Below are 25509 nucleotides of genomic sequence, written 5' to 3'. Positions count from 1 at the left end.
TCCTCCACTTTGGGCATGCATACATTTTTTCTGAAGGAGCCTGGAGCTGCTCTTTAACTTTTCAAGGGAAGATTTGGAAAGGTCAATCCTTACTGCAGCAGCAAGTGTAATCTTTCTTCCTATTTAGATCTATTTCAACATAAGAGCCGTTAAAGCGGAACTACACTGCATTTGAGCACCACAAACCAAAAATGTATTTAAAGGGGTTGTAAAGGTTTTTTTACCTTAATGCATCCGATACATTAAGGTGAAAAAACATCCGAAAATACTGCCCCCGAGCCCCCGTTTTACTTACCTGACCCCTCAAAAGTCCCACGCTCGCCCCCGTCATCCTCCTCGTTTGTGAGCCTGGCCGTTGATTGGCTACACTGGATGGATTGAAAGCAGCGTAGCCATAGGCTTGCGCTGCTGTCAATCACATCCAATGACGCGGCGCACCAGGGGCGGGGCTGAGTGATACAGTGAGCGGCAATAGCCACCGGCTGTATCTCGCTCGCATGAAGGTGTTGGGGTCCCTCGGTCTTCTGCCGAGGGACCCCAGAAGACCAGGTTCGCGGACACTCTGTGCAAAACGAGCTGCACAGTGGAGGTAAGTATAACATGTTTGTTATTTAAAAAAATATATAAATATATTTAACTTTACACCCCCTTTAATAAAATTAGTAGTATTCAAAGCAAACCCACCCATGGGGGGTTTCACTTTGAAAAACACCCCCCAGCATTTCTGTCTGTGGCCACCTTGAGTAAGGGCAATTGATTAATGTAACATTTGCATTTACAGTTTAAAAACTGTATCTTGGATTCCTCTGGTTATTTTTGTGTAACATTCAATTATTTTGTTGATGATCTGAATCATTTAAGTGTGAGAAATATGCAAAAAAATAAAAAATAAATCAGGAAGGGGCAAATACTTTTTCACAGCACTGTAAATTTCTGGAATTTTGCTTAGTCTACCAACCCCAGTGGTAAAAATAGTAATGACGGCCTGAAGAAACGTTGACTATAATCTGAGAAAATATCCTTTCCAATTCAAAATAAAAAGGAATTGTATCCTTGTTTGGAATACTCACTCAGCAAAAGGCACCTTTAGTATAGGATACACCTGGTCATCTTGCAAACTGCCCGACTTGAAGTGCGGGGTAAATTGTATCAAATGATTGCGGAGGATACCGACAGCTTTCTGAGCATTGGGATCCAAACTTACCCTGTAAATATGAGAGTACAAATCATTCTAAAATAACAGCAACAACACATATGACTCACTTCTCCTTGGAATACACTTATCAAATCAATTTACAGCAACTTGGCACCTAATTAGAAAGAATTACAGTAAGCTGAAATCCCTGGTGACAAATGGTACTTTTGCATTTCCAATTAAATACTCAGCCTAGGACTTATGACTTTCACATCCCAAGACAATAAATCCTCAGAGTGCCAAGTCGTTTTTATGCAACCCCCAATACTTGAAGCTTATTTATAGTCTCAGAAAAAAAATCCTATTTGTAGGACATATACCAGCTGTAAATCAGAGGCACACAAGAAACCCATTTAGTTAGAAATCTACATGTTAACATTTTCTGGGACCTTTGAAGTGTTTGTAGATGGTATCTTGACCCATTTGAACCAAAAAAAAGGGCAAACTGGTATAGTGCCTGAATTAATTTAACCACTTCAGCCCCGGACCAGGGCTTTTTTTGCGATTCGCCAGATATTCCTGCAGTTCCTTTGATATTGCTGTAGGCCTCTTGGCAGCCGCCCTGACCAGTTTTCTTCTCTTCATTTCAAAAATTTTGGAATGACATCTAATTCTTGGTAATGTCACTGTTGTGACAAATGTTCTCCACTTGATGATGACTGTCTTCACTGTGCTCCATGGCATCTAATGCCTTGGAAATTCTTTTGTATCCTGACAGATACCTTTTAACAATGATATCCCTCTGATGCTTTGGAAGCTCTCTGCAGACCATGGGTTTTGCTGTAGGATGCGACTAAGAAAATGTCAGGAAAGACCTACTAGAACAGCTGAACTTTATTTGGGGTTATTCAGAGGCAATTTAAATGATGGCAGGTGTGTACCGACTCCTATTTAACATGAGTTTGAATGTAATTGCCTTATTCTGAATACAGCTACATCCCCAGTTATAAGAGGGTGTGAACACTTATGCAACCACATTTTTTTATTTTTACTCCCCCCCCCTAAAAGATTTCAGTTTGTTTTTCAATTGAGTTGTGCAGTTTATAGGTCGCATTAAAGGTGGAAAAAGTTCTGAAATGATTTATCTTTGTCTAATTTTTTTACATCACAGAAACCTAACATTTTAACAGGGGTGTGTTTACTTTTTATATCCACTGTATATCTTAGGCCGACTTCTGAGAAAATATAATAATAGATATTGGGCCTGTGTGTACGGCCCTTTAACCGCCTCCTGCACATTTACGCCGGTAGAATGGCACGGCTGGGCACATGCATGTACAGGTACGTCCTGAGCTAGTACCCAGCCGTGGGTCGTGGGCGCGCGCCCACGATCCGGTCCGAAGCTCCGTGAACGGGACCCGATCGCCGCTGGAGTCCCGCGATCAGTCCCCGGAGCTGAAGGACGGGGAGAGCTGTGTGTAAACTCTCTATACGGCGCATGCGCTCCGACGTTCGGATTCTTTCGGCAACTCGTGACGCGCAGTATGTGCCGGTCAGAAGCACGTCAATCACAGCCTGTGATTTGGAACGCCCACTCCCGAGGTAAAGCCGGGGGCCGAAAATAGCCCTATACAGGTATGTTGAAAAAAAAAAAAACACAAACAACAGCATACTGGCAGTCTCCTAGGTCGGTCCATGTATTATTAGAATTTTTTTTAGGGTGAACCCCCGCTTTAAGTGGTTAAAGTAAGCAAGTGCAAAATAGGGACATTAAAGTGGAGGTTCACCCGAAAACTTAATTTTTAACATTAGATTGATGCTCATTTTATCAAGGGGAATCGGGTATTTTTTTTTAAAATCGAAGCAGTACTTACCATTTTTTTGAGAGCGATCTTCCCCGCCGCTTCCGGGTATGGGCTGCGGGACTGGGCGTTCCTATTTGATTGACAGTCTTCCGACAGGCTTCCGACGGTCGCACCGTTTAGAGCCGCACCAACGTTCGGCTTCTTTTGGCTACTCGTGACGCGATGTATGCGACCGTCAGAAGCCTGTCAATCAAATAGGAACGCCCAGTCCCGAAGACCATACCCGGAAGCGGCGGAGAAGATCTATCTCTAAAATGGTAAGTACTGCTTCGATTTAAAAAAAAACACCCGATTCCCCTTGACAAAATGAGCAATTTTTTCAGAAAACTGAAGCAAACATCAAACAGTTGATGCCGCTTATTTGATGTCAACATTTACCAAAAAGGTAAGCTCTAATCTGATCCGATTTCCTTTCCTTTTGACAGATGGCCAAATCAATACCTGAATACAATCACGCTTCCCGGAGTCAGATTCTCAAAGTCTATTTCCTGGACATATTCGTTGGGCCCCTTTGTGGCAACTCCGGCTTGTCTCACAATTTTGCTGTCTTTGAGCTAAAATAAGAAAGTACATATGAAATTATGAATCAAGCTGTGCATTAACTGAGACTGACACCAAAATGCAGATTCATAACAGAATTACCTGAATGTGCTCTTTGATGTCCACAGTGTATTGTGGTAAGCCATTTATGGTGTTTGCATCTTGTTTGTATGGCTCACATTTCTGCTCCACTGTCCTGGCTTCTAGTATTACTTCTTCAATTTTACCTTCACAAAGAGAAATTTGTATAAAAATCATGCTTATTCATTTAAAAGTACCCAGCAATTTAAATTTTAATTAATACAGGTACTTATATAGGGTTGTCAATTTACGCAGCTCTTTACATATTTATTATACAATCCCATCAGTCCCTGCCCTCAAGAAGCTTACAATCTAAGCTCCCTAACTCACATTCATACATACATGTATTAGGACATGTAGGAGGAGTTTTCATTTTCCCACGACTGTCATATCAGGCTGCAGGACCCCAGACCCTCTGTCTGGCCAGTGCTGATCGCATGCACTCTCCCAAAAAAACAAAGTCTCTAGCAATACACACCAAACTGAGCATGTGCAGCCTGACTCCAGTACCTCTGTCTTATCCGGACCTGTTTTGGAGTCAGTGGAAGAATAGAATCTGTTCACACAGGAGTAAACAGCCTAATTACACAAATCGAAGGATTAACCTCTTAGGTTCCACAGTGAGTATAACAAGTATGCTTTACTACATATAAAGACTGATTTTACTTTTGTGGGTTTAGCAATACTTTCATGAAAATACAAATTTGAAACATACTATTTACAAAAAGATCAGCATCAGCCATGGTCCATGTGATTTTTTTTAAATCCCTTTTGTCAGTATCCTGTTTTTCTAATAAGAGTATAAAAAGTGAAAAATAGCTTTTATATAAGCCAATTTGTGTTTTAACTTTTCACATATGCAAATCTACCCATTAACCCTTCTGGCGGTATTCCCGAGCGTGACTCGGGGTGGATTTTTTGTGCCAAAATCGGTATCCCCGAGTCACGCTCTGGGTAGCTATGCAGAGCCTGCAGCGCGCGCTGACTTACCTTGTTCCTGGATCCAGCGATGCCACCGTGCTGTGTGAGCGAGCAGGACCTCGCTCGATTCACACAGTGTCCTCCTGTGCCGCCGATCTCCGTTCCCTGCGACGTTACGACGCACAGGGGCGCCAAATTCAAAAAGGTAAACAAACACTATACATACAGTATACTGTAATCTTATAGATTACAGTACTGTATGTAAAAAATACACCCCCCCTTGTCCCTAGTGGTCTGCCCAGTGTCCTACATGTACTTTTATATAATAAAAACGGTTCTTTCTGCCTGCAAACTGTAGATTGTCCATAGAAACCAAAAGTGTCCCTTTATGTCAAAAATGGTTTTAGATCAGCTAGAAAACAGCGATAATAAATTAGAATCACTTGCAGAATTGTGCGATAGCGATTTGTGGGGAAATTTGTCATAAAAAAAAAAAAAATAATGACAGCAACAATTCTGCAACTGAGCAAATTTCAGTGATTTTGAGTTGATTACATTATTGAATAATTGTTATTAGAATTATATTATTACTTGTTATAATTATTTATTATATTATAATTTATAATTTTGTTTTTAAAAAAAATGTCATACCCGGGATGCCTATTAGACTATGGTTTGGTCAGATTTAAGTGAGTTATTCCTAAGAATTACAGGCCTACAGTATAAAACGCCAAATTTCCTTGCAAATAATGGTACCGCTTTCAGCATCTTTTTTCTGAAAGAATCATACCGCCAGGGAGGTTAAACAACTTCTCCAGAGCAGCCTATAAACAAGACATGTATGGGAATATTACAGCAATACCTGGAATGCACATCTGTGGCACCTCCTTGCTGTAGAAAGATGTTTTAGGATCTTTAAATGCCGTCCTTGATACAGCAACTACTGACTGGTGTGTATGGGGACAATGCCGTGTAACTGCCACAATATCCTCATCCACCTGATCCACATAAACCTAAAGCAAGACAGACAATCAGAATTTCATATGTCTCTCAAAAGTTATCACAAAGACAAAAAATAAATAAATAGGAAGATGTAAAAGCTTTTATAATTTGGAGAAACAGAAATGTTAAAGCGGGGGTTCACCCCAAAAAATTTTTTTTTAATTTTACACACATTATATCCAGTATAGTAAGGGCATTTAAATTTGGCGTATTTTTTTTTGCTCTGTACATACCTTTATAATCTGTTTTTCTCCAGGGCTTCCGTGTTCCGATGACTGCAGGACTGGGCGTTCCTATCCTTTCGTTGGATGATTGACGGCTTGTGAAACAGGTGACCTGTCGCACAACGCGCGTCACCAGATGTCGAGAAATAGCCAAGCTGCAAGGGGCTATACGGCGCCTGCGCAGTCAGCTCTACATGGCGGGCGCAGGCACCGTATAGTGCCGACTCTTAGCTCGGGTATTTCCGGAAATCTGGTGATGCGTGTTGTGCGACAGGTCACCTGTTTCACAAGCCGTCAATCATCCAACGAAAGGATAGGAACGCCCAGTCCCGCAAGCATCGGAAGCCTGAGGCAGGGATAGGAACGCCCAGTCCCGGAGTCATCAGAACGCGGAAGCCCTGGACCAAATCAGAATATAAAGGTAAGTACGAAGAAAAAAAAAGAAAAACTTGCCAAAAGTTAATGCCCTTACTATGCTGCCTCTAGTGTTAAAAAATAGTTTTTAGGGTGAACCTCCACTTTAAGATGGTGAATAAAGAATACCAGTGGAGTCAGTAATTAGTCGTATTAGTGTAGACTGGTAAACAAGATACACAGGGGTTGATTTATTAAAACTGGAGAGTGCAAAATCTGGTGCAGCTCTGCATGATAGCCAATCAGCTTCTAACATCAGCTTGTTCAATTAAAGGGGTTGTAAAGCTTTGTGTTGTTCACCTTAATGCATCCTATGCATTAAGGTAAAAAAACACCTTACATTTTAAGTAAATCAACGCCACAGTTACAGAAATACATGAAACAAGACAGTAAACACATTCTAAGACACATGATGTGTGACATGAATATGTAATGGTACTGTGGACCCAGAAAATATTACCTGAATGAATCCGTTGGCTGCCAGCTCTTGGTGAAGTCTGTTTAGAGCTCTCTTGCCTGTAATGATCCCACTCGCTCCACTCACTTCTGAGGAACTAGGCACATTTAGATTTGGGTTCCATTTAGTATAGAATCTTTCCTCTGTTACCACTGAGATCTGTCAGGAAGAAGCCATCTGTCAATCTGAATTCTAATACTGTGCAACTACCCATTAATCTTTGTTCATGCTAATGAGACAAATACTCCACAATAAAATACATGTTATATATGAAATAGTTCTCAACCAACCTGATGTGGAACCAGTTCATCATATCCCCGCGTACTACCTGTGGCACAGCATGCCATGGAAACAATGGCAGAACTTGGCAACAAATCATAGGCAGATCGATGCTGCAAAAGGGAAAGCACGTCAATGTCATGTAATGTGAAATTCTTCTTTTGACTCATTTAGCTATGAGGTGTGCGGCAATACAATAAGCAGAACGTAGGGACAGAAGGATGAGCTCATCCAGAGAGAAGCTTCTCCTGCACATTCCAGATCCCCAAATACAAATCATTTGGCAGATGAAATAAGCTCTCTTTTTTGTATTTCACCTCTGCACCTAGTCATTCGCAAGGAGTCCATTTTTCAGCAGAAACCAATTTTCCTGGCACAAAAGCGGTTGTATACCCGCAGAAAAAAAACAAATGTAAAAACTAGCTCATTATGAAATGCTTACCTTAGAATGAGTATCGGTATCTAATCCTGGTCCACGCCGAGAGAGCCGACACTTTGCCCTCGGCGTGTCTTCCAGGTTTGCGGCTCTGGCGCCGTGAGTGACCGGAGCCGCGATGACATCAGCGATGCGTGCGGGAGTTTTCTTTCTGGCGTCTGGCGGACCATCAGCTGGGCAATCACAGCACATGCGCCGCTGACGTCAGCGGCTGCATGCAAAGTGAAAATCTCCTAAACCTTACAGGTTTAGGAGATATCATTATTTTACCTACAGGTAAGCCTTATTATAGGCTTACCCGTAGGTAAAAATAAAAAAAATGGGTATACAACCGCTTTAATCTAAGTCGGAAGGAAGTATTAAACACAAAATATCCCATATCCCTTCCTCAAGTCTGAAGTTCTGACCACTACAATATACTTATACTTACAGAGCACTAATATTTCTGAAGGGTTTAGCAGCAATACCAGATTTTGCTAGCAAGTGGTACTGCAAGTGATGCAGCTTGACAAACATGAAGCTTTAAAGCAGAGTTCCACCCACATACAGTCAGACGGGAGTCACTTTGGGCGGGGGGCCTGTGAAACCCAGAATCCCTTGGGGAGGTTGGGAAACCCTTGTTTAAGCTCCCCATGCACCTCCTATGTCTAAGTTACTCTGTGTCTCTAATAGGGGCACCGAGAACCCCAGTCTGATCTGTACTAATCCGACTCACTGTACTCACTGGAATGTTGTTTGCATGTATGTGTATATATATATATATATATATATATATATATATACACATACACACAACTTATTGTCTCATACTATCAAGTGCTCTGTGTTGGGTCATTTGGGGTGTGGCTGTATTCCATTGTGTCTGTCTACCGTGGGTATTATGGGATGTGTATGTACATTAGCTGTGAGAGGGGACGGGGCGAATTTCTGCTGATTGGACGGTCTACTGAGGAGAAGTTTGAATATATCTGTGTACCTGTGTTTCAATAAACAGTTCCATGTTTCAGTTTTGTAACTGAGCTAGTCTTGCCTGGTTCTTACAATATAATATGGGCTGTAATATCTGATATCTGATGTTCCAGACTGGAGGAAGCAGTGTGCTGACGGAAGCATTCAAGCGGAGTGTGGGGCGTTTAGTTACATACAGTATCTCACAAAAGTGAGTACACTCCTCACATTTTTGTAAATATTTTATTATATATCTTTTTATGTGACAACACTGAAGAAATGCTTCCATCTTGATTGTGGGCTTGTGAAGCCCACTAGGACTCTGTTCCGTGATAAGGTGCTGTTGGCTATCCAGCATGCACCTCCCGATCTCGCGTATGCGCATTCTATACAGGGCGTAGCACAGGTATTGTGTCTGGTTGCCATCACAATGGGCGTCGACGGAGGAAGTGCCCGCCCTGTTGTTATGGCAACGAAGGTACTCAATCAATCTGGTGCTTGGATCAGCCTTCCATCACGTCATTTCCTGTTTGGAAATAACGCAATGCAATCCTTCGGTGATGCCCACTGACTCCTGGGAACGATGACACACATCTCCCAGGAGCATAGGTAATGACGTGCATTGCCGGGGCCCGAAGGAGGCAGAATACAGGAGACACCCTAGCAACAACCTACAGAAAGTAAGCAAAAAAAAATAGCCAAATGTTGTTAAACTTGCAAGAATGTACAGATTGAGATAAAAATTTAATTATGAGTGGAACTCTGCTTTAAGAGAGGATGACCCCATTAAATGACTGCGTAGACAAGATCAGAAGAGATTCCTGAATAAAATGAAAATCCTCTATTTGTACATTATAGATTGGCTTTATGATAACTCCTTAATTTGTAAACATGTTCTTACTGCTATTGGACTTTCATTGTCATGTGTAACATCCATAAATAGTGCATGAGCAATTCCCGGAATCAGTGGCCTCAGGCAGGGCTGTACGAAAGATCCCACAGGCTCTCCACCATAGCGATACACAAGTCGTCCTTCTTCGTGGCTGTTGTACGCACTCATGGCCTCTGATTAAATGCATGAAAGCACAATTATAATTCTAATATAATCTTTTATATATCACATTATAATACTAGGTGTAACACAAGACTATGTAATACACTTTTTAATGCTATGTTGAATTTAAGTTACAAGTTACAAAAAAATGTAACTTGTGATAGTGTAACCAATTTTTTTTTATGTGATCACGTATAAACTTGGAGCGCCACTCAAAGTTGGAGGATAACAGGTGTCCATATGCAGGATAAGACACCGCTCAAACTAACCAAGCGCTTCAGATGTGGCTATGGATGTGTATGGCTTCAGCCAGCGCTGCTCCAGCCACGCCCCCTGACATGTTTTGCCTTGGTCACAGAGTTTGGAAAGAAGAGCAGGACAAAGGTTTATATGTGCATCATTGGTCCTGAAGGTAAAAAAAGTAACTGGCACGTGTGATAGAGATAAAAAGATCAGTCTTCAGGAAGAAAAAAGCACAAAAAGGAAAAAGGCATTAAGTAAAAAGTGAATGCTATTGTTTTTTTTTAATTATTATTATTATTATTATTATTATTACTATATTTGCTGGCGTATAAGACTACATTTAACACTTAAAAAAACTGTCCAAAAAGCAGGGGTCGTCTTATACGCCGGGTCAGCTGCTCGGATGCCTGCTGGATGTGCGGTAATACTGCATGTAGCTTTGGCTACATACAGTATATACCACTTAGCCAATCCCGGTGAGCGATGTATTCAAATGAATACAGAGCCTGCTCGTAACAACCTCTGCCAATCCGAGCAGGCTACATACAGTAGCCTGCTCGGATTGGCTTTGAGAGTCAGAGAGGCGTGGGCTCATGATGTTACAGCCTCTGCCAATCCAAGCAGGCTTTGTATTCATTAATAGAATACATCGCTCGCCGTGATTGGCTTCAGCTCCAACAAGAGGAAGAAGAATATGGCTCCAGCTCCAGCAAGAATGAAGAAGAATATGGCTCCAGCTCCAGCAAGAATGAAGAAGAATATGGCTCCAGAATAAAGACATATGAAGCGTCGGAAGGGGGGTCGTCTTATACAGTGAGTGCAGGCAAAAAATCTCAAAAAACTGTAAAATTAGGGGGTCATCTTATACGCCCGGTCGCCTTATACACCGGCAAATACAGTATTTATTAATGTCATTTTTCAATTTTTCATTCTTTCATCACTAAATAATGAAAAAAAATTATGAATCAATGCATTGACATTTTACTTCATGCCTTTTACTTTTTACTTCTGCTTTTTTCTTCCTGAAGCCTGATCCATTTATCTGATGCATTGGGTCGGTTTGAACGGAGTCTTATCCCATACAATTTTTTTAATGTTGTAATTGTAATTGATGATGTTGATGTTTAATAATGTAATTGATGTCAGAATAATACAAGGATGCTTTATTGTAGCAACTTAATGTGGCAGTAAACTCCCTTGGTTGATTTTTACCTATAGGTAAGCCTATAATAAGGCTTACCTATAGGTAAAGTAAATATCTCCTAAATGTGCACCATTTAGGAGATATTCACTTTAGAAGCAGCAAGTAATGTCACCGGTACATTCACTCTGCAGGAACGGCATGCCTGTAGCGTTCTTTCAGAGCCCTGTGCCGTAAACAATGACTCCTGCACGCATGCACAGGAGTGAAGTCATCGCGGCTCTGCCATTCATACCATCAAAGCCCTCAAACCCAGAAGGAAGATGTAAGTGCCTACATTGGTGAAAGCGTGCCACTGGAGGGCTTCATGTAATTCTGTCATAATGTGCTAGTTTGCGGTGCATACTAGCACATTATGACTTAACCTGCCCAGGTTTTTCTTGCTGCGATTTACTACCGATTCAAGGATGTGGAAATATCAGTGCACGTAGTGAATATAAGTCATCGGGTAATGTTCAAGACTATAGTGTATGTTTCATAAAATAACACTGTTGCCCCAATCCAAACATAGGTACTTAAATGGAACACAAACAGAAGATACAAATACATACATAACTATCATTTATAGTTGTTTTTGTTTTATTTATATATATATATATATATATATATATATATACACACATATACGGTATATATATATATATATATATATATATATATATATATATATATATATATATATATATATATATGTATTATTTAACGCCAGCCCAATTTTTTTTTAGTTTTTGATAGAAAATGGAAGGGTCAGATTTTGGTGCCATCCATGTCATCACTGGTGAAACCAGTAGAAATAATTAAAGAGTGCAAGTGTCCCCTGGACAGGAATACATAGGTAAAAATAATAATTTGACAAATATCTGTCTAAACCTTCCCCAATCTATTGTTTTGTTGTTGTCACTGTTCCCACTACCGAGATATCCCATCACTTCCTGTCCTTGTGGCAACTTTTTTTGGGACAAGTAAATCCCTCCAACAGGAACACTAATAAAAACATGACATAGGTTCTAACCCTAGTTCACCCCATTATACAAAACGGAAAAAAAAATTTGGGCTGGTGATTATTCATTTAATGTAAAATATGTTGTATATTGTATGAGGATTTGCAAAGGAAAATGTGTGTTGAATAAGCATATAGTACATTTTCAGTTATCATTATCCTGTTAGAAAAGCAGGAGATGCTGCAGTATTAATACATGCAAATAAAAAGCTCCTACCTCTTATGAGGGAGATTATGCCCAGCCTAGTGACAAATACATTGTCCAACTCCTCACTCCCAGTGAACAGTTCTGCCACCACATACAAGTCCGGACGCAACTTCCTCGCAGCATCCAGTAAGTACTACAAACAGCACAGCCAGGGGAGAGCAGGAGACAAAAGGAGAGGAAAGACAGCATAGAGCAGAAGGAAACCAAGAGATGAGAAGTCAAAAGTACAAGTGGTTAGAAAGAGAGAAGGAGAAGACAGAACAGAGCACAGAAAACAAAGGGATGGGATGTACAATGTACAAATGGTTAGATAGAATGGGAGAGAATGGGGTGACAGCATAGAGCAGAGGAAATCAGCAGATAGGAAGTACAAAGTATAAATGGTTAGATAGAGAGACGCAAATAAGAGCACAGAACAGAGACAACCAGGGAAAAAGTACAAGATGGAGAGCATGAGAAAAAGGACAGAGCAGTGGAGACCAGAAAATTAAGAATAAAATGTACAAAAAGGAAGAAGGAGAAGACAGCACAGAGCAGAGAATACCAAGAGATGGAAAAAGAAAGAGAAAGAAAGAAAAATAAAGAAATAGAAAGAAAAAGAAAGAGAAAAATAAAGAAAGAGTAAGATAGATAAAAAGAAAGAGAAAAGAAAAAAAAGAAAGAGAAAGAAAGAGAAAAATAGAGAAAGAGAAAGAAGAGAGAAAAAAGAGAGAACAAAAGAGAAAGAAAGAAAGAAAGAAAGAAAGAAAGAAAGAAAGAAAGAAAGAAAGAAAGAAAGAAAGAAAGAAAGAAAGAAAGAAAGAAAGAAAGAAAGAAAAAGGAAAAGAAAGAAAGAAAGAAAGAAAGAAAAAAGAAAGAAAAAGAAAGAGAAAGAAAGAAAGAGAAAAATAGAGAAAGAGAAATAAAGAGAGAAAAAAAGAGAGAGAAAAAAAGAGAAAGAAAGAAAGAAAAAGAAAGAAAGAAAAAGTAAGAGAAATAGAAAGAAAGTAAGAGAAAGAAAAAGAAAGTGGAAAAAAAAAGTAAAAGAGAAAGAAAGAGAAAGAAAGTGATAGAGAAAGAAAGAGAAAAAGAAAGAATGAAAGTGAAAGAAAGAAAAAGAGAAAGAAAAGGTAAAAAGAAAAAGAGAGAAAGAAAGAAAGAATAGGCAGTTAGGAAGATAAAAAGGAGAAGTCAGGGCAGAGCAGAGGAAACCAGGAGATAGGGAGTAAAAAGTACAAGTGGTTAGAAAAAGAGAATGGGGAAAGTGTAGGAAACAAAATTACAAGAGTAAAGAAAAAACAAGAACAACAACCCAGACAGAGACGACACAAAGCAATAAAAGAGAGTAAGATGACATAGCAAGAAAGACGATATAGAAAAAGTCATAAAAAAGTAACAAGGATGAGTATGGGGAGGTAAGATGTGACAAAGAAATATAAAATGAAAGGTAATTAGAGAAATGAAGGAGATAAATGGAGTGGGGGAGAGAATGAAGCCAAAACACATGCAGAGTAGGTTTCATTCAGGAAGGAAAGATGGAGAAATTAAGATGAAAGGAGTTAAGAGGGAGAGAGAAAAACATGGCAGTGTTTAGTATTTATCTGCAGCATTAAAGTACATTAGAGCAGCTTCACAAAGCAGATACCTCGAATGAGGCTGGTTATCCCCAGGCGGTTGACAAACACATTGTCGATATATTCACTGCCTGTGAACAGCTCAGCAATCACATAGAGATTGGGCCGCACTGACCGGGCTACGGCCAGCATTTCCTACAGATACAAAGTGCCGGCTGTAATATTGTTTCTCATATAGCTGTACACACCATAGACTTAAACTCAGTACTATATAAATATATAATATAAAGTCATGTACCCTCCACCATAGACTTACACTCAGTACTATATAAATATATTATATAAAGTCATGTACCCTCCACCATAGACTTACACTCAGTACTATATAAATATATTATATAAAGTCATGTACCCTCCACCATAGACTTATGCCCCGTACACACCATCACTTTATGTGATGAAAAAAAAACGACACTTTCTGTGAAGTAAAAAACGACGTTTTTGAAACTTCAATTTTCAAAGACGAAGTTGCCTACACACCATCGTTTTCTCACAATGTTCTTGCAAAGTGAGGTTACGTTCCACCACGTTTTTCCATTGAAGCTTGTTTCTGGGCATGCGTGGATGAAAAAACGTCTTAGAAAACGACGTTTTTTGCTACACACGGTCAATTTCTGTGAAGTAAAAAGTGCACTTTTGAAAAACGACACATAAAATTGAAGCATGCTTCAATTTTTTTTGGTCGTTTTTTACAAGACATAAAACGACGTTTTCCCACACACACGGTCAATTAAAGTGACGTTTTTAAAAACGTCATTTTTTTTCATCACATAAAGTGATGGTGTGTACGCGGCATTACACTCAGTACTATATAAATATATTATATTATATTATATAAAGTCATGTACCCTCCCACCATCACTAAAGTATCAACGCACAAATGATACTATGGGGTTGATTTACTAAATGCAAATAGACTGTGCACTTTGCAAGTGCAGTTGCACTAATTTTTTTGTTGTTTTGTCCATTGCACCTTATTGGCTAGTCCTTACAAAGTGAAGCTTCACAACATTCACTAAGCAAAGTACAGTCTATTTGCCTTTAATAAATCAGCCCCTATAATATACTGATGTTCTAACAAAAAAAAAAGCTGTAAGTGTATGGCAATTTTTTTTTTTTTAATTCAGGAAAATTTTAAACATACGAAAAAAGTCACTTGACTAAAAATAATTATTACCTTCCAGAACATAAAGCTGGCAGGTAAATGTATGTGAAAAAAAAGGATTTTTGTACTCACCGTAAAATCCATTTCTCTGAGTTCATAGACGGACACAGCATCCTTTGACCTTCGGGTTATGTTCTTCCTACCAGGAGATTTTAGGCAGAATTCTTACAGCACTTAAGGTGTTAAAACTTTCCTTCATGCCGCTCCTCCCAGGGGGCGTGGCTCCCCCAGGCATAACCCACACCCTGCTCCAGCAGCTTCAGTTCGTAACAAGCAGTACAAACCAAGGAGGGGTGGGTGCTGTGTCCGTCTATGAACTCAGAGAAATGGATTTTACGGTGAGTACAAAAATCCTTTTTTCTCTTTCGTTCATAGACGGACACAGCATCCTTTGACCTTCGGGATGTCCCCAAGCAGTGTCAAAAAACGAGGGGTGGGAAAAATAACACAGCAAACAACAGGTTACACCCCAAACAAAACCGGAGTTACTCAACGGAGGAACTCCAACCTTAAACTGCCGCCTGTAACACCCTGCGGCCGAATGAGGCATCAGAAGATGCACTCACATCCACCTTATAAAACTTTGAGAAAGTGTGGACCGACGACCAGGTCGCAGCCTTACACACCTGTAACACAGAGGCTTGGTGTCGGAAAGCCCAGGAGGCTCCAATCGCCCTGGTCGAATGCGCCGTGACCCGAAAGGGAGGCGCCCGCCCCTTCAGGGCGTAGGCCTGAAGCACAACCTGTCGGATCCACCTGGAAATGGTGGCCGACGAGACTGCCAGGCCCTTACTGGGACCGGACACAGACACGAACAGCGAGTCCGACTTCCGGAACGGAGCTGTCGCCGACAAGTAAACTCGAAGGGCCCGAACCACATCTAGAGAATGTAAAACGGCTTCCTTCGGGTTCTTCGGCTGAGGACATAATGATGGAACAACAATGTCCTCGTTAATGTGAAAGGCCGAAACGACCTTCGGAAGAAAAGAAGGTCGCGGGCGCAGCACCGCCTTATCCTGATGGATGACCAAGTAGGGGGCCTTGCAAGACAAGGCCGCCAGTTCAGACACTCGTCTGATAGAGGTAATAGCTACCAGAAAGACCACCTTCTGCGACAAAGTCAGCAAGGGGATCTCCCGAATGTCCTCAAAGGGGGCACGCTGAAGCGCCGAGAGGACCAAGTTCAAGTCCCAAGAAGGTAGCGGAGGGCGCACCGGGGGGGCCACATGCCGGACCCCCTGCACAAACGTGCGAACCAAAGAGTGCGCTGCCACGGGACGCTGAAAATAAACAGCCAGAGCAGAAATCTGACTCTTGATCGTGCTCAAGGCAAGAGCCTGGTCCACTCCCCGCTGTAGGAACAGCAGGATCCGGGACACCACGTAAGCACGGGGGTGCCACTTCATCTTCTCACACATAGAGATGTATGCTTTCCATGTACGATGATAAATTTTTCGAGAAGTGGACTTCCGTGCACGCATCATGGTAGAGATTACCGGGCCCGACAGGCCCCGGTCCTTCAGTACCTGGTTCTCAACAGCCACGCCGTTAAAGCCAGTGACCGTAAAGCAGGATGGAAGATCGGGCCCTGAGACAGGAGATCTTCCCTCAGAGGCAAGCGCCAGGGGGCGTCTGCCACCAGACGTACCAGGTCCGCGTACCAAGAGCGACGCGGCCAATCTGGGGCGATCAGGATCGTTGGAATCCCTTCGGCTTCCACCCTGCGCAGCAGGCGGGGTAGAAGCCTTAGAGGAGGGAAGGCGTAAATCAGGTGATATTGACCCCAGGGAGCCACTAACGCGTCTGACGCGTCTGCCCACGGGTCCCTTGACCTGGCCACAAACCGTGGTACCTTCCGATTGAGACGGGACGCCAGAAGGTCCACGTCTGGAGTGCCCCATTTTTGGCACAGGATCTGAAAAACCTCCGGGTGGAGAGACCACTCCCCTTGATCCAGAGTCGTGCGACTTAGGAAGTCGGCTTGCCAATTCAGAACTCCCGGAATGTATACCGCTGACAGGGCCGGAACGGACCTTTCGGCCCACCGAAGTATGTGAGCGACCTCCGTCGCCGCGGCCGAGCTCCTTGTGCCGCCCTGATGATTGACGTATGCCACGGCCGTGGCGTTGTCGGACTGGATCCTGACAGGACGGCCCTGCAGCTCCAGGGACCACCTGACAAGGCACAGCTTGATCGCTCGGAGCTCCAGGATATTGATCGGCAGGCGGGACTCCTCCTGAGTCCAGCGCCCCTGGGCTGACTGGGTGCCCCAGACGCCCCCCCAGCCGAAGAGGCTGGCATCCGTCGTGACCACTGTCCAGCGGCACGGAAGAAAAGACTTCCCGGACCGAAGCACCGGAGACGTCAGCCACCATGCCAGGGAAGACTTGGCCAGATGGCTCAACCGAATCTGGCGATCCAGAGAAGATGGGACCCTGTCCCATCGTGACAGAACCTCCTTCTGTAGTACCCTGGTGTGGAATTGGGCATACGGAACCGCCTCGAAGGAGGCCACCATCAGACCCAGAACCCGCATGCAGAAGCGAAGAGACGACCACTTCTGGGTCGACAACTGTCTCACTGCAGATTGCAGGGTCCGCAGTTTTTCCGATGGGAGGAACACTTTTGCCTCCCCCGAATCCAAAACCAGCCCCAGGTGTTCCAGCCTCTGGGACGGAACCAACACTGATTTTTTGAGATTCAGAAGCCAGCCGAACTCCTGCAGAGTCCGACACGTGATGGACACGTCCTCCTCTAACTCTGAGCTTGAAGAAGCTCTCAGGAGAAGGTCGTCCAGGTATCCCACGATAGCGATCCCTCGCTGCCTTAGCAAGGCCAGGATCGGGGCGAGCACCTTGGTGAACACCCGTGGTGCCGACGCCAGCCCGAACGGGAGGGCCATGAATTGATAGTGGTCCTCCCCGATCGCAAAACGCAGATATCTTTGGTGGCTTGTGCAAACGGGGACATGCAGGTATGCGTCCATGATGTCCAAGGACGCCATGAAGTCCCCCTGGTGGAGGGCCGCTATGATAGAACGGACCGACTCCATCCTGAATCGCTGCACCTTGACAAAGGAGTTGAGGGCCTTTAGGTCCAGGACAGGGCGAACCCCTCCCTTCTTGGGAACCACGAACAGATTGGAGTAGAACCCCCGAAACCGTTCCAGCGAGGGAACCGGCACAACCACCCCTCTGTCCAGAAGATCCTGGACAGCCCCGGATAGGGCTAGCCGCCGATCCTGAGGAAGCTGGAGGTTGGATGGAAAAAATCTGTTTGGGGGACAAGAGAGGAACTCTATCTTGTACCCCGAGGCGACCACCTCGCAAACCCAACGGCCGGTCAGAAGAGAGTTCCACCGATCCGCGAAGTCGTGAAGCCGTCCCCCCACCCGAGACCCGGGCGGGGGCAGACCTTCATGCGGAAGCAGGCTTGTCCGCAGGCTTGTTTGGTTTGTTAAACCAGGGGCGCTTACGCCCGGCAGCAGGGGCTTTTGCCCCTTGCGGACCTTTTCCAGCCGCGCTGGGCGCACGAAAAAACCGCTTAGGGGTAGTAAAAGTAGGACCTTGCTCTTACCTCCAGTGGCATCCTTAATGATGTCATCCAGGGATGCCCCAAAGAGCCGTCCGCCCTTAAAGGGCAAATCCACCAAGGCCTTTTTCGAGGACTGGTCAGCCGACCAGCACTTCAGCCATATAAGGCGGCGCAGAACCACTGCGTAGACAGAAGCCCTGGAAAGCAAAGGAATCGAATCCATAGCCGCCTCACAGAGAAACTTCTGACCCTGAATCAACTGCTCAGCCAGGTCCCTAGAGGACTCGGAAGCACCCTGGACCTCCAGATCCTGCAGCAGGAGCTTCGCCCTTTCAGTTAGCGTCTGAGCAACCAGGGCGCCGGCCAGAGCCGGCCTTACCGCCGAACCCACCACCGAGAACAGGGAGCGGGCCACGGCCTCCACTCTCCTATCAGCGGGGTCCTTGAAAGCAGGAGCCCCCTCCACAGGCAACGTAGTAGCCTTACTCAGTCTGGACACAGGAGGGTCCACCGACGGAGGAGTGACCCACTTTTTTAAAAAGTCCTCCTCCAGGGGGTAACGGGTAGCAAAGCTTTTAGGAACAGTAAAAGCCTTTTGCGGTGTATCCCATTCCTTATACAACAAATTGTCCAAATAAGGAACACAAGGGAATACCTTAGCGGTACGCGGTGGTTTGCGGAATCCAAAAGGGACTGACACCGCTGGTGTCTCCGCCACATCCTCTAAATGAAGAGTCTCACGTACCGCAGTAATAAGAGCTCCAACAAATTCCTTGTCAGCAGACTCCGCAGCAGAGTCATCCTCGCTGTCCATGTGGGTTAAGCCCGCATCCTCTGACATGACAGAACCAGAAGCAGCAACCGCGTTATCCGATTCTGCGTCAGAGATATCCCCAGAAACAGCCTCTGGGGGGGGGCGCTTTTTACCCCCCAACCGAGCACTGGCAGCTTCAAACCTGGTGAGAAAAGACTCCAGGACAGCCGACACCGATTCAACAGATGTGGCAGGGGGAGGGGCGCTAAGGGTTAATTCCGGCATTGTGAGGAATGAGGGGCCTGATTCAGGCTCCATATTGCAGCTGCCGTGTCACCCCCACTGCCAATGGCAGGAAAAAAGTCCCCCACAGGTCACCTCCCGGCCGCTAGAGCACAGTCTGGGGCCCCCTGAGACTCACCACCCCCCTGGTACAGCGCGGTCTGTGAAGGACAAGTGTGTGCTGAGGAGAAGCTGCAGCGCTGCGTCTGTCCCCTCAGATGATTCGCGGTCTTTTTTCCCCGCCGAAACGGCCACTAGAGGCCGAACTAGTGCTGAAAACGGCGCCGGCCACAAGAAAATGGCCGCCGAATAATACAAGCGCGGCTCCGGCAAAATGGCCGCCGTTGCGCAGTTTTAAAAAGACAGTGTACCCAAAAATGACAGTACACCAAAACAGCACACAGCACACACAAAAAATGCCCAGAATGTCCACCACAGTCCCCTGCAGTGACACAGAACAGCCCCAGCCATACCCGAGTGAAAAAAATATGAGCCCCAGGGAAAAAAAACCCCTGCACAGCCGTCACCCAAAGGGGGAAGGAGGGAGAGGAATAAGGGAGAGAGGAAAGCAGGGGAAAACCCTCAGTCGACCTCCCAAGGGAAAACATTCCAGCCAGACCACTTACCTGAGTAAGGGGCCACTACTTACCTGTCCTGCGACTACCCGGCTGGAGGTATCCCAGACAGAACCAACGTCCGCGAACGGCATGGCTGTCAGCCAGACACACTGTGACAAGGCCATAGAGACCGGTCATATGTGTGCCCTAGAACCGAAGTTCCCCGGCCGCCCCTGGAGCAATGGGGCCTGTCGTGGACGTCCCAAAGCGGAGCTGAGGGCCGGCACACGCTCGAAGGCCGAACCTGGGGGGACTACAAGGGTCGAGGACCCAGCCTGTCACCCAGTCGGCTGTTGATAGAAGAATCGCAGGATTCAAAAATAAAAATAGAATAAAAAAGCGAGGAAAAAACTCGCAAAATGCAAAAAAATTTGCAAGAAAAAACTCCAGAGTCCAGGACTCCAGAGAGAGCCTGACTCTCCTGACGGTTAGGCAGAAACAAACTGAAGCTGAAGCTGCTGGAGCAGGGTGTGGGTTATGCCTGGGGGAGCCACGCCCCCTGGGAGGAGCGGCATGAAGGAAAGTTTTAACACCTTAAGTGCTGTAAGAATTCTGCCTAAAATCTCCTGGTAGGAAGAACATAACCCGAAGGTCAAAGGATGCTGTGTCCGTCTATGAACGAAAGAGAAAGTTAAGTAACGTTAGCAACAAAAGTACATATGGATAATGAATGTCCTACAATACAGTATATACAGTAATACAAGTATACATTGTTATTTACAGAGATCTTACAGGGAAATGTATGTGTCTAATAAACGTATATGTAAACTTAACATCTATTTTCAGTATGTGTAGTATCATGCCACACTGAATACAGATTTCTAAACAAATGATATTTTGTGAATTTGTTTCAAAGTTTTTCTAGCTGGAGATCCTGCCACTAAGAGCACTTCCTGTTGCATGCTGGCAATGCTAAGCCTCTGCCTCTCAACCAGCAAAAGCATTGTCAGCCTGCTGTGTGCTCCTTCAAGGGATTGTAAAGGCTGAAGATCTTTTACCCTAATGCAATCTATGCATTAAGGTAAAAAAACTTTTCATGACAGAGGATTCCCCAAGCTGCCCCATTGTACTTACCTGAGCCAGATCTTGATCCAGCACAAAAGCAGAGGCTCTCTCCCGGCTTTCACCCTTCTCATTGGGCAGATTGATAGTAGTAGCCATTAGTTCCCGCTGATGTCAATCAAATTCTATGACAAGGAGCCCCCTGCTCCCTTTCCCTGGGACTGAGCTGCCCTGTCTTTGTCAATAGATGCAGACAGGGCATCTCGGAAGCGAGTCCATATTAGTGCCCCCATAGAAAACAGCTTTCTATGGGGGCACTTGCTCAAAAGGCGGAGCCAGGAGCGCTGGTGAGAAGAGGAGGGTCAGGGCTGCTCTGTGCAATACCATTGTACAAAGTAGGCAAGCATAACATGTTTGTTATTTTAATTAGGGATCGACCGATTATTGGGAAGGACGATTATCGGGAAGGACCATTATCGGCTGCCAATATCAGCATTTTCTGAAAAATCGTTATCGGTCTCAAACTAGACCCATATTACCGATATTGTTTCAAGGGGTTTTACTGGGGTGGTACATGCAGCTTCATGCATCACCCCTGTACCATTGTTTAGAACAGATGGTGGGCTTTATTGTAATAACAATCGATGCAGCTCAGCAGCCGCTCAGCTGTTATTACAAGCAACGGGTAGGGGAAGTCCCCCCTCCCGCCGCTTGCCCGGCTCTACCGTCCCACCGGGAGGCCCGAGCAACATGGGAGGCAGAAAAGACCAAAACAAAGCAGATACTTCATTCGGGTCTCGAATCTAGTAATCCGAAAGCGATGTCATGACATCACTTCCTGAATTACTGGCATCTTAAAGGTACCAGTTTAAAAAAATAAAGTATTCAAAAACGCTGATCTTGACGTTTTGAATACTTTGAAGTGCAAGGGAGGGGTCTTATAGACCCTCAATCTCTCCATAAAGATTACCTGTCAAAGACTATTACAGTCTTTGTGACAGCAATAACAGTGATTAAAAACATAAAAATGTAAAATGACAGTGCAAAAAGGGTGACCGAAATATCGGTATCGTATCGGCACCAAAAAAACGATATCAGTCGATCCCCAATTTTAATATAAAAAAATCAAAGCTTTAATATTACTTTTAGTTTTTTGCTGGGCTTCCATGTGGTCTATTAGATAGGAAACCCAACAGCCAACTGAAGGAGCTCACACAGTAAACTGATAATTTTGCTTCTAATTGCAAGATAATGGTTAAGAGCCCTTTCACACTGCCAGCGCCCGGGCTAGTTTTAGCGGCGCTTTACCAAAGTTTATCGGGCGCTAGCAGGGCGCTTTTAACCCCCCTCCCGCTAGTGGCCGAATAAAGGGTTATAAGTGCCCGCAAATCGCTGCTGATTTCAATGGGCAGGGGCGCTGCAAAGAAGCTGCTTACAGGACTTTTTTTGGACTCCTGCCAGCGCAGTGCCCCAGTGTGAAAGCACTCAGGCTTTCACACTGGGATTGCAGATAAGGCTTTTTTTCCGGCGTTTTACAGGCGCTATTTTTAGCGCTAAAGCGACTGAAAAACGCCTCCAGTGTGAAAGGGGTCTTAGTGTTGTCAGTTTAGTATCTCCAGGCAGAGAACCTTTGTAACGTATTCTCAAGAACAATTTGCTGAATAAAACTGTGTACATAATGTCAAAAAATACTGAAAACAGATTAGGGATTCCATACACTTTAACCATTTCCAGCCAGCTGGAGTCAGCCCTTTAAAAGTTTGCAATGCCCAAGGCATTACTCAGGCTTCCCTTTTGGCTATCACCTGTCCCACTGGCTCCTGTTTGTAAACACTGACCAGGAGCTGTCAATGTCACGGTGCTGCAGGGTGTCAATTGAGTGTAGAGAACAGGAATGCCAGCTGTACGCACATACGGGGCAACTCAGCTTGAAAGCCCAATGCCTTGTTGCCACATATGTGCGTACAAGCAGTTTTAAGGGGTTAAACAAGCCCTTGTCACCAACATAAAATGTTGCTGTCCTTTTACAACACTGTGGGGTTGATTTAATAAAACTGGAGAGTGCAAAATCTGGTGCACCTCTGCATAGTAAACAATTAAGCTTCCAGTTTTTTTGTCAAAGCTTAATTGAACAAGCTGAAGTTAGAAGCTGATTGGTTTCTATGCAGAGCTGCACCACATTTTGCACTCTCCAGTTTTAGTAAATCAACCTGAATGTCAGGTTTTTATGTTTAACTACAACTAGACGGAAAGAAAAATGAGACGATAGCAAAATAATATTTTTTTTAGAGTGGGATTTAGAACTTCTTTCATTACTTAATTTTTTTAATTTACCATCTACTCAGTAGCCTCATTAATTAGATCCCCCTGACTTTCTCTCCTGCTAAAAGTTAGTAGAAATCCCCTACAAAGAGGACTCAAGCCCTGTACACACGCTCGGTTTTCTCAGCGGTAAAAGTCACCCGTGAAAACCGAGGGGAAAGCCGAGAACCCGGCAGGAAAACTGCCATGGAGCTTTGGCCGGGAATCCCGGCCGTGTGTATGCTCCATCGGCACTGCCTCGCAGTGTCTCCCATAGGCAAGTAGTAGATCTGGCGGGGAAAAAAACACAGAGATTGCCAGCTGTTTTCCTGACGGGAAAACTGTGAGGAAGCATACACAAGTCCGGTTTTCCCGGCCAAAAGCTCTCCTGGCAGTTTTCCTGCCGGGAAAACCGGTCGTGTGTACAAGGCTTTAGACAATAAAAACTAGACAGAGGTTCTAACTTTTCTCTACTGCAGGGGTCTCCAAACTTTTCAAACAAAGGGCCACTTTATTGTCCTTCAGGCTTTAGGAGGGCCGGATTGTGACCAGCAGGGGCAGAAAATGTCACGGGCCAGAAATCAGTTTAGAATAAATATGGCCTCAGGGTTGGTGGTCAATAGGAGGAGAAGTATTCCCCCTATTAGTAGGAGGAATAGTATCCCATCATTGCCATCGGTGGAAGATATAGTGCCCCATTGTTGGTGTCCGTGGGAGGAATTGTGCCCCAAGGGACAGATAAAGGCTAGCAAAGGGCCACATCTGGCCCTCGGGCCGCAGTTTGGAGACCCCTGCTCTACTGTATTCAGAAGAAATAAAAGTTTTAACTGGAGTTCCACCACAGTTTGAAGTATATTACTATTCCCTGAACTACATCACTGAATGACACCTGAAGTATTTCCTTTCATACCTGGACAAGATCTAGATTCTAGAACACTGACACAAAACAGTCATCACTCAATATTTGATCAGAAAGTGTTTTAATGTTGCTTACCTCTGCCACGTGAATTGGAGTGGAGTGGCAGTTGTCAAGGCGCACTCCATGAAAATGCTTAGCTGTGATTTCTGTATACTTCTTCATATGTTCCCACAGATAAGGACAGTCTGAGGGCTTGTCACCATACCTCAGCTTTACACTGTCCCCCCAGCAGATCAGTTCTCTGCGCAGGTACACATTGGAATCTGAAAAAGTGAGATATTAAGGATATACTGTAGCTTCCTACCATGTGTAAAATGTATTTAAAAAATGAGGTCAGCTGATTTAAAATGTAAACCCGAAAGGTTTACTCTTTAAAAGAAAAGTATATTAAATCCTGATGTTTTTGGGGCCATACGCCCCAAACATAGAATTCCTGAATTTGGGGCATGTGTCTATGAATGCATATGGCCCTAACCATAAGTACCACTTAGTACAGTCTCCCATCACAGTGTATTTTAGCCTGTTAGGCTCCTGTCGGCAGGGCTGGATAGTGCACCTGTGCCTCTTGGGTGCCTGAAAATGCTGGGATTTTACGCTGACAGGCCAAAATGCTCCTGTACATGTAACCTTTTTTAACAAAACAAAGGTGCTTCATTGTTGTCATATAGGTGAATTAAACAGCATGTCCATTGGTACAGTACAGAGCATTGTATGAAAAAACATTTGTGCATGTACAGGTCTGTACATGTAACCTTAGATGAGTGGTTCACCTTATACATCAAGAGAAGATAACGTTTTTGCTGCATTTTTATCAAGCATTCTAAACACTATCCTTGTATTCATATTAGACCACATGGAGAGATTATTATCTACCGTATTTTTCGGGCCATAAGACATACTTTTTTCCTCCAAAAATATGGGGGAAAATGTCTCTGCGTCTTATGGAGCGAATATACACTAGGCTCGCCCCCTGTCGCTGTCAGCAACGCCCCCCGCCGCCGCCATGCTTGTACCGCAAGAGAGGCAGGAGAGGGAAATACAGACATTCCAAGCCCCGGGACGATGACAGCCGACTAGCAGGCAAACCAAGTGTAGTACTGGTAGTCATTGAGTAGGAGCATAGTGAAAGAAGCTGGTAGCAGACACTTGTTGAGACAGAAGACAGAGCAACTCGAGTGATGGTAAGGCTGCAATAATGGCAATGTTCAGGCTGCATTAATGGCAATGGTCAGGCTGCATTAATGGCAATGGTCAGGCTGCATTAATGGCAATGGTCACGCTGCAATAATGGCACAGGTCAGGCTGCATTTCATG

At 44.2% G+C, this 25509-nt stretch overlaps 1 protein-coding gene across 6 annotated transcripts in view; it reads right to left on the bottom strand.

Annotated features, from left to right (window-relative positions):
- The window catches only part of AGL (amylo-alpha-1, 6-glucosidase, 4-alpha-glucanotransferase), a 148507-nt gene that overhangs the window by 40971 nt on the left and 82027 nt on the right, over window positions 1-25509 (bottom strand). For 4 of the 6 annotated variants that reach the window (XM_040360178.1, XM_040360177.1, XM_040360175.1 and 1 more), the window contains exons 12-20: window positions 24271-24458; window positions 13633-13756; window positions 9204-9367; window positions 6930-7031; window positions 6643-6798; window positions 5405-5555; window positions 3643-3767; window positions 3442-3554; window positions 1071-1205 (exon numbers count right to left, since the gene is read on the bottom strand). In XM_040360178.1, the coding sequence (XP_040216112.1) occupies window positions 1071-1205; window positions 3442-3554; window positions 3643-3767; window positions 5405-5555; window positions 6643-6798; window positions 6930-7031; window positions 9204-9367; window positions 13633-13756; window positions 24271-24458 (1258 nt within the window). Of the gene's footprint in view, window positions 1-1070; window positions 1206-3441; window positions 3555-3642; window positions 3768-5404; window positions 5556-6642; window positions 6799-6929; window positions 7032-9203; window positions 9368-12017; window positions 12142-13632; window positions 13757-24270; window positions 24459-25509 lie in introns of all 6 variants that reach the window. The other 2 variants (XM_040360176.1, XM_040360180.1) reach the window with 1 other exon arrangement.

Source organism: Rana temporaria, chromosome 7, assembly GCF_905171775.1.
Source record: "Rana temporaria chromosome 7, aRanTem1.1, whole genome shotgun sequence".
Taxonomy (NCBI): Eukaryota; Metazoa; Chordata; class Amphibia; order Anura; family Ranidae; genus Rana; species Rana temporaria.
Note: the sequence above shows the minus strand (reverse complement) of the source record. Positions and strands in the feature narration are given on the sequence as shown.